At 37.0% G+C, this 9918-nt stretch overlaps 1 protein-coding gene across 1 annotated transcript; it reads left to right on the top strand.

Moving 5' to 3' along the window:
• The first annotated feature begins 223 nt into the window (after window positions 1-223).
• On the top strand, window positions 224-9700 carry GTF3C6 (general transcription factor IIIC subunit 6). Its single transcript, XM_003770644.4, has 6 exons — window positions 224-493; window positions 5546-5626; window positions 7269-7332; window positions 7433-7477; window positions 7558-7671; window positions 8489-9700. Exons 1-6 carry the CDS (start codon window positions 356-358, stop codon window positions 8791-8793), a joined length of 747 nt encoding a protein of 248 aa, XP_003770692.2. The 5' UTR covers window positions 224-355; the 3' UTR covers window positions 8794-9700.
• Window positions 9701-9918: the final 218 nt, after the last annotated feature.

Genomic DNA, 9918 nt, shown 5'->3' with positions numbered 1-9918 from the left:
TGTGTTAACCGTACATAGTCTAGGGTGTATGAAACCATGTTTTTGCCTTCCCCGAACACAGTAGGTGCTCAATAAATGCTTGCGGCCTTGACTAACAGATTAGTTCCCAAAGCACGAGGTAGGCACTTAACACATGCTTGCTCAGTTAATGTATTCTCGGCAAGGGCTTCGCTTGGCCAACCCTGCCCGTGGTCCGTCGAGACTTAGATGTAGTTAATGAGTAGGTGAACTCACGAGCATTGCGCCCCGGAGAGTCTGTTCTTTTGCTATGGTGGAAGCCGGAACCGGAAGCTGAAGTAGCTCTTTAGAAGCCCGCCCCCAAGATGGCGGCGCAAGAGAGGGAGGGGGGAAGGCCATGCTCGATCACGTGATACTGGGGGGGCAGCTGCGGGGAAAAGCAATTCAAACCCCACGCCCGAGGACTATGGAGGCTGCCGCCCTGCATGAACGAGCTTCCGGGCGCGAAGAGGAGGAGGAGGATGACGAAGAGGAGGTAAGTGGCCAGGGTCAGGAAGAGTCGGGCACAATTGAGGAACGACTAACGCTGTGCTGCGCCGCAGATAGAAAAGAGAGGCTGTCCCCGCTCTCAAGGCGCTCCCATCCTAGGGAGAGGCAGAGGGAAAGCACCGACGGTCCTTAGACAGAACTCTTAATGCCTTGTTCTCCTCAGGAGCCGGCGCGGAACGTTTTGACGCGGCCCGGGACTTGGGTGACGCGGCGCGGAACGTTTTGACGCGGCCCGGGACTTGGGTGACGCGGCCCGGGACTTGGGTGACGCGGCCCGGGACTTGGGTGACGCGGCGCGGAACGTTTTGACGCGGCCCGGGACTTGGGTGACGCGGCCCGGGACTTGGGAGACCCGGATGCTGCTGTCTGGCTCTTCAGCAGCTGCTTTTCACAGCTGCAGGAGCAGCGGCCAGGCTGCGCGTCCCGCACTGGCCTCCCGGGATAAAGGGTCTCCCCGGGACCCATGGCGGGATAGGGGCCAAAGCGGTCGCGGGGCTTTAACCTGCCGGCACCGTGCCTCGGGAGTGTCTTGGTATTTTTGGCTGGTTCTACTGCCTGCTGAAGGGCGCTTAGGGTCACTAATCCCCTCTCTCTAGGAGTTGTTCCCCGGATGCCCGCTGGGAGGGTTGGGCTGGAAGCACGACTGGCGATCCGGGGAGAAAGGGCTACCCTTTTTCCAGGGCTCCTCTACAAGGGTTGGTTAGTGATGGTTCTAAGGGAGGTGGGGACTATTGGTGAAAGTCATAAATGCTGGTCTAGTCTGGGGGTAAAGTCGGGAAGAATTGGGACAAATTAAATTCAGCTTTTTTTTTTTTTATTTTTAATAATAGCTTTTTCTTTTTTGTTTTTTTAAATAACAGTCTTATTTTCAAAGTATATGCAAAGAATTGTCAATGCTGTAAAGTTACCCATACATATAATCTGTAAATAAAAGGCTATTTAAAAATAAAAATAAAAAAAACAAAGTATATGCAAAGATAGTTGCAAAACCTTGTGTTCCAAATACCTCACGCTGCACAAAAAAAAAAAATCAGATCAAAAAGGGGAAAATGAAATAAATAAAAAAACAAGCAAATTAAAAAATTATATTGTGATCATATTCAGTCCTGACAGACCTCTTTCTGGCTGCATCCCAAGTCTATTGGAATTGGTTTGAATCACCTCTTGTTGGAAAAAGCCACGGCCATCAGAATTAATCAACACATAATCTTGTTGTTGAATGGCTTTTTCTTTTTAAAGTACATGCAAAAATAGTTTGCAACTTTCATCCTTGCAAAATATCTAGAAATTTCTGTTTGATCATGGTATTCTGCTCACATAGAGCCTACCTTCTTAAACCATCAGTCCTTCCATGTAAGATCTACTCATTGTGTGTGGCAATTGTGAAATAAATGTTTGATTTGTATACCTATATATCCTGAGTCTTATAAAAATTTCTTGGATGAAAAATGGAAAAAGTTTAAGAAACCTTGATATAGCTCAAAGTTCATCTATTTGTTGTCATTACCTACCCTTATGAAATTCACCCTTAGAAAATCAGCATAAGAGTGGACTCCTTTTTTTCCACCTCTTAAAAAGTCTTAGCAACCAGTGTGACCATCTTTACCTCTTGCTATGAAAGCAACCTGTATTTTTTCCCTGCCTGGACCTATCAAAACTTAATGTTGCAATGCAATATAGTATTTTAGAAACTTGATTCATTTGCTTAGAATGAAAGTTTTTTAATTTATTTTTTCCTTGGAAAACATGACCAGCATCAAGGTTTTATTTATTTTTTCCTTGAAAAACATGACCAGCATCAAGGGTGTTTTCAAGAAACCCTTCTATTTACAGCTATAGGGAACAAATTTTGCAAAACAATTTTTGAGAAATACAATCTAAGCTTATTTTTTACAGATAAAAATAACTAAACTTTTTTTTTTAAGGATTTGATTAGGGCATACAACTAGTCAATAAAAAGACTTTAGTCCAGCTCTCCTGACTTAAATTCATCATCCTTTTCTAATATTTTGTACTTTGTCCTAAATGTGCATTTGTAATCAAAAGGCAAAAGTCATAGTGAAATTATTTTAAGATCCGTTCTGCTTAGAATTTAATTTGATATGAAAATATGTGGTGTGTAGAATTATGATGACTTTTTCTTTAATTTTCTGATAAAATCCATGGGAAAGTTATGAAGATTATTAGAACTAAAAGAATTCTCAGGAATTACTCAGTCAAAAACTTTTTTTACTGATGAGGGCTGGAGTTCTAAGTTACTTAGCAAATCACACAGAAAATGACATAGATTTTAATGTCAGACCTATAGCTTCAAATTGTGCACTCTTTATCCTGTACATTGATGTAATGGGCTTCCAGTCAGGTCAAGACAATAAGCATGATTAGTGATAATTATGTAACAAGGAACTCTCCTAGATTCTGGAGATATAAAGAGGGAAATGAGAGAGTCTCTGCCTTCAAGAAGATTACATTCTAGAAAGCAGAAACCTATCCAAAGATAAATAAAATTGCAAAATTCTGTATATGGGAGCAATGCAACTGGGACAGTCAGGAAAAGCCTCTTATAGGAAGAGTTATGAGCTGAGCCTTAAAGCAACTAGGAATCTAATTAGATTCAGTTGTGTTCAACTCTTTGTTGTTTTTGAGGTTTTCTTGGCAGAGATATTGGAGTGGTCTGCCATTTTCTTTTCCCAGATTATTTTACAAATGAAAAAACTGAGGCAAACAGGGTTAAGTAAACACTCAGGTACTAAGTGTCTGAGGCGGGATTTGAATATGGGTCTTCCTGACTCGAAGCCAAGTGCTCTATCTGCTGTACTATCTAATTGGGGAGAGATAAGTAAAGGAAGCTTTTCTAACTGCTTATTGGATACCCCAAACTAGATTTCCATAGAAGTGTTAAGTTTAACATGTCCAAACGGAATTCTTCGTGTTTCCCCAAATCAATTCTTCTTCCTATTTCCCTATTACTGTTGAGGATATCATATCATCCCAGTCATCCAGGCTGGCAACTTAGGTATCCTTGATTTCTGGCTCTTGCTCATCTCCCATTTCCAAAATTTGGCCAAGTCTTGTGGAATCTACCTTTGCAGCATCTCCAGTACATGCCTTCCTTCTCTTTGTACCACTTTGGTACAGCCCTGAATCTCCTCACGCTTGGACTACCCTATCTGATTCATCTCCCTACCTTAAGGAGGCTATCAAAATGATCTTCCTAAAGAGCAGGTTTGATCCCGGTAATAAAAAAAAAAAGTCCTTCATGATCTAGCCACTTTTCCAATCTTACTCCTTATTTTCCCAAGAACTCTGAGATTCAGTGACACTAGTCTTCTTACTATACTTTTCTTATACATTTTCACAAGCTGTTCTCTTGACTGGATTCCCTGACTTCTCTTCAAGATTAAGCTAAAACCCCACCTTTTTCAATTCTTGTAATTCTAGTATCTTCCTTTTAAGGGTTCTGCAGTTTATCATATATCTTATTTGTAACTAGGTTTCTGCATGTTGTCCATTAAACATTCCTGGAGAACAAGGACTATTTTTGTCTTTGTAAAGCGCCCCTAGGACTTACAGTGCCTAACATATAGATGCTAAATAAATGCTTGTTAATATAAAGAACTGGTGTAAGGATGCAAAGCTGGGAGAAGGAATGGCAAGAATAGGAATGAGTGAGGGACAATATAGAGAAATTGATATAAAACATATTGGAGCTGGATGTGAAGGGCTTCAAATGCCAGAGAAGTTTGATATATATATATATATTTTTTAATCCTGAAGGCAGTAGTGAGTCACTGAAGCTTAAAGAGGGTGACATGGTCAGATTTGTGTTCTTAGGACTGTGAATTTTTGTTTGTTGTATAGAGGAAGTTACATATATAGTGAATGGCAGAGTCTACCATTAAAAAGTGTTTTCCTGTATTACTGTGGCAAACTTTCTAAAAAGAATTCTTGATAGCTTTGTTTTAATATCATCTAAATTTCTTCCAGTATTCTTTCACCTCCCCTGTCTCAGAAGAACATCCTATATAGCAAAGAATATTTTTAAAGGGAAAAAACTACCAAGAGGAAGAAGAAAAAAATTAATAAAATCCATTAGGATGTCAAAAACATTTGAAAATATGTAACATGGAAATTGAATGGATGTCTATCAATTGGAGAATGGCTGGGTACATTGTGGTATATGAATGTTATAGAATATTATTGTTCTGTAAGAAACCAGCAGGATGAATATAGAGAGGCTTGGAGAGACTTACATGAACTGATGCTAAATGAAATGAGCGGAACCAGGAGATCAATATACACTTCAACAACAATACCATATGAGGATCAATTCTGATGGAAGTGGATATCTTAGGCAATGAGAAGATCCAATTCAGTTCCAGTTGATCAGTGATGAACAGAGCCAGCTACACTCAGAGCAAGAACACTGGGAAATAAATGTGGACTGCTTGCATTTTTGTTTTTCTTCCCATGTTATTTTTACCTTTCTGAATCTGATTTTTCTTGTGCAACAAGAGAACTGTACAAATATGTACACATATATTGTATTTAAGATATACTTTAACATGTTTAATATGTATGAGACTGCCTGCCATCTAGGGGAGGGGTGAGGGAAGGAGGGAAAAAGTTGGAACATAAGTTTTTGCAAGGGTCAATGTTGAAAAATTACCCATGCATATATTTTGTCAATAAAAAGCTATAATTTTTTAGAAAATATATGCAATGTTTCATGGCTAGAATTTCCTGTTTCTGCAAGAATGGATACATCTTCTTTGTGACTACTTGTTTTTCATAATTCTGTAATATTCATCCTAGTTACTCTTTTATTTTTTTCATTTACATTTTTGTAATTGTGTATATTATTGACTTTAATTATTTCCTCACAAGTTTCATGCTTCTCTGTATTCATGTTTGATATTTCTTACATCATAGTAATAGTTTGGCATTAATGTACAGAATTTATTCAGCTGTTCTTTAAAAAATAGGAATCTAGTTTGTCAACTGATAGCTTTTAACACCTTTTTCTTTTCCCCTCCAGGAGCAATTGGTCATGGTGGAATTATCCGGCATTATTGATTCAGAGTTTTTAACAAGATGTGGAAACAAATGCAAGATTTTGGTGAGTTTCTGGCATTTTATAAATTAAATGTGTCTGACATTCCTAAATTAAAAACAAGGTGAAACTCTTATTAACTGCAGAATGTACGAAAAAGAAAAAAAGAATACAATTTCAATTTAGTAAACCTAGGTTTGAGTCCTGGTTCTGAGTTTGGGCAGAGTCACAATTTTTTGAACTTTAGTTTCCTCTTTTGCAGAATGGGAAAAAGTATTCATATTTTTTCTGAATCCTGTATCGCAGGAATTTTGTTAGGAAAGCATTTGGTACACCATTAGGTATGATAATAGTAACTCACATTAAGGTTTGAGAAGTGGTTTACAATTATCTCATTGTATCTTCAGCAACTCTGGGAGGGTGAGCACTCTTACCATCATCATTTTGCAGATGGAAAAAAATTAAGTTCAGAGGTGAAATGACTTGGTCAATGTTACACCAATATGGTAACTGACTAAGGAAGGATTTGAACTGCATAGATGTAAGCTGCAGTGATCACAAAGGCTTTGTCTGCTAAATATTTATAGTTGTCTCTAAATTTTATTTAAAGAAAATTTCTGTGTTAAGTGTGATAGTTGCTATGTAAAATTGTGGTAGGAGATTATATTTTTAAAATAGTAAATCATTGTAAAGCATGATTAAGTACCCAAGTTGTGGACTTTCTTTTCCTAAAGATCTTTAAAATGAACAATCATCCATATCACATGATTTAAGTCAGGGCAAGCAAGTTTTAGGTTTGAGTGACTATTTGCTGCTGAGTGAGTTGTCACTTACTCATTTTTTTCCTCCAAGTTGAATCCTTTTCTCCATCTACTAACCTCAAAATTATTTGAGAGCCATATATCAGAATTTTATTTAAGAGAAATATAAAATATTCTGTCCTTTTACAGTTAGAATAGGAAATACAATTTGCATGAAAAATAGAAAACTATAAAATGCATATAGTTTTGGGCTGCTACTGAAGAGGAGTAATGGGGGAAGGATAGATACATGAAGAGAATGAGAAACAGATAAACATGGAGAAGAATGGGGAGACAGTGAATAGGAAAAGATATGTAAAGTGTGGGAATTTTCTCTGGCTATTCCCTTTGCTTAAAACACTCTTCCCTCCTCATCTCTGCTTTTGGCTTCTATGGTCTCCTTTAATTCCCAACTAAAATCCCATCTTCTACAAGAAGCCTTTCTCAAACCCTCTTACGGATTTCCTATTTATCTTGTCTATACTTTATTTGAACATATTTATTTGCTTATTTTATTTATTTCCTCAATTGTGGTTTCCTTGAGAGCAGGAACTACCTTTTGCCTCTTCCTAGAATTTAACACATTGCATGGCAATTGTAGGAGCTTATTAAATGTATATTGACTGACTATTTGCTGCTGAGTGAATTATCACTTATATTATACTTCCCTTTAATAAAGTGCTGAGAGCTATTTAACCATCCTTTCGTTTAATCTTTCAGAGTTGGCTTTACATGGAGTAGATAGAAAATTCACCAAAGAAGTATTATCTGGACTCAAACTAATATGGTTAGAATAACATCATTTCTTAGAATTCTTACTTGAAGGATGTTTGTGTGCATTAAAGGTTTTCCGCAAGGTAACCTGTTGAATCTATCTCTGACTATATTTTATAATGTTCAATTCATAGGGCATTGACACAGAGAGACCTATTCTTCAAGTGGACAGCTATGTCTTTGCAGGGGAATATGAAGGTAGGAATAGTTCACTATCAGAAACTCCTTTTTAATTATATGACTTTCTGAGTGAGAAGAACCTTATTTTTCAATAAATTGTCCTCTACTTTTCCTGTAGATACTCTTGGGACCTGTGTTGTGTTTGAAGAAAATACTGACCAAGGTAAGTGATTACTCTCGATTTTTCAGGTTAAGATCATATGAAATTGAGCATTGTGGTAATTGAAGTAACTTTGTTTATAGTTGATGCAGAAGGTAACCATAAAACAGAGCTGAAATACAAGTGTCACACAATGAAGAAGCTCAGTATGACAAGAACACTTCTGACTGAGAAGAAGGAGGGAGAAGAAAGCATAGGTTGGTATACATCATTTTCAAAAAATAGTCATTTGAACTTATATCAATCGGTTAAAAAGTGTGGTTAAGTGCATACTCTATCAGGAACTGCTCTAAAGATGGGTATACAACAAAAAAAATGCAAAAACAGTTTCTGCCTTCAAGGAACTAGTATGTTGATGTCTGGATGATACTTAGAAACTAATTCAAGCATATTGGCTCAGATAATTACTGAAAGAGCTATGAACACTGTATACAAGTTTAGGTTTAACCTACAGATTTAAACCTCAATAAAGTATAATCTCTGAAGATCATACAAGTTATTGCTTACTGAGAAATTATATTTGAATTGGTTTCTGGAATTCTGTGGTAGAGAAAATATCCAGTGTGGGCATGGAAGAGTGGGTCAACAGTATCATGTTTCAAAGAACTCAAACATGATCAAGATGATGATTTGATTTGATGACCAGATCATTAGTGTCAGAGATCGTTTTAGGAGATGTCTAGACCTGTGATGGACAAGTGATTAGGCACTTTTCTGTTTTTGTTTTTGGTTTTTCGAGATAAATGGATTTTCTTTTTCTTTTTGGCTGTATGTAATTTTTCACTATACTCACTCTTAGATTTCTAAGATTTTTAGATGAACACTCATGATCAGTGGCACATATGCCTTAATGTATTAAATGTTTTAATGTATTAAATGTATTAATGTTTCCCTTGACATGTTTATTTGGGAATATCAGTCTAAGATTCTATTAATTGAGAGAAATGCTAATTTATAACTTTTTTCACTTCCCCATCCCTATTTCTTCGCATAATTATTTCTTTTCTGGCATAGGTGGTGTAGAATGGCTGCAGATAAAGGACAATGATTTTTCATACAGACCCAACATGATTTGTAGCTTTGCACAACAGAAGGAAGATGAGGAAGTTGCAGCTCAAGCTCCAGACAAAACTTTGGAAATGGAAGACCAGGAGTTGCAAGCCAAAGAGAACACGGGCATGGGCAATGAACTGGAAAAATCAGAACATTTAGAAATGGAGGATGCTGGTCCTCTTCTTGATAGCCCTTCTTCTGAGACAGAAGAAGATTCTACTTCTGTGGAAGCCCAGGAGCCTGCCTTAGAAGCCACTCCCAGGTGATATCATTCCTGTAAGTTCTAGGCATGGACATAATTAGAGTTCTGATTTTGAAGAATTGAGTGTATAGCTTTTAGTTATTCATGGATTCATGACTTTTAGCCATACACAGATTATAGCTGGATATATTTGGATAAGTCAGGACTGAGCAATAACTAGATAATTCTTTTTTTTTTTTTTTTTTTTTTTAATTCCTTCAGATTCTCTAAATTAGAGATTTTGGCTAAAGTGGGTATTTATTGTATGTAGATGAAGGCAGGGGGACTTAAAGGATTTCTGGGAGCTTCAGAAAAGGGATCCTGAGCAAAACATAAACTATGTTTTCTGCCCTTTCCTCTAAGAGGATAACCAGGAAATTCTAGTAGTTACTAGAGAGTGCTATTTGGTTTTGCTAATTAACAAAGGCATTTTGTTCTGTACCAAGGATTGGCCTTTTTTCCAAATATGGAAATCTCTTCTATATTGTCAGTGTAATTCCCATCCTTCACCTCCTCTCAATTTCCCCACTTCCCTCAAGTTAATTTTAGAGAGTTGTGAGGGGCCTTCAGAGGTTAAGTGATTTGCCTAGGATTCACATAAGTGGTATATCCGGCAAGAACCTGGGATTTCCAGACTCTGTCTTCTGTATCTTGATTCTGTTCTATCTTGAAATGATGAGCAGAAATTTAATTTTCTTATTCTATAACATTTGGCTTATATACCTTATTCTTGTAGTGTAGGGAATTATAGAGGATCATTTTGTAATGTTGTTTAACAAACCATTCCAGATTAGCAAAAGTTAGGTAAGTGAGATGGTAATTAATTCATTTGCATGAAAATGGTGTAATAAGTACCTTGAAGACCATGGATGCATTTTATCTTGTTTATAATAATGCTTGGTATATAATAAAGTCTTATTTTTCAGAAACTTTTTAATGTCTGTTCCTAGTTTATCCTATTTACTAAGCCATATTTCAATTTATTTTATGCATAGTTCTTTTTTAATATGCAAAACATTTAAAGAATTTCATTATTCTATTAGTATTCTGGCACACCTTTGTCACAGTGCCTACTTTTGAATTTTTCCTTCTTGTCCTTTATATTCAATGGAATGTAGTGATTTTCAAAGACTCAGACCATAGCTAACTG

This window comes from Sarcophilus harrisii, chromosome 4 (assembly GCF_902635505.1).
Source record: "Sarcophilus harrisii chromosome 4, mSarHar1.11, whole genome shotgun sequence".
Taxonomy (NCBI): Eukaryota; Metazoa; Chordata; class Mammalia; order Dasyuromorphia; family Dasyuridae; genus Sarcophilus; species Sarcophilus harrisii.
The sequence above is the reverse complement of the archived record's forward strand: the minus strand, read 5'-3'. Positions and strand labels throughout refer to the sequence as shown.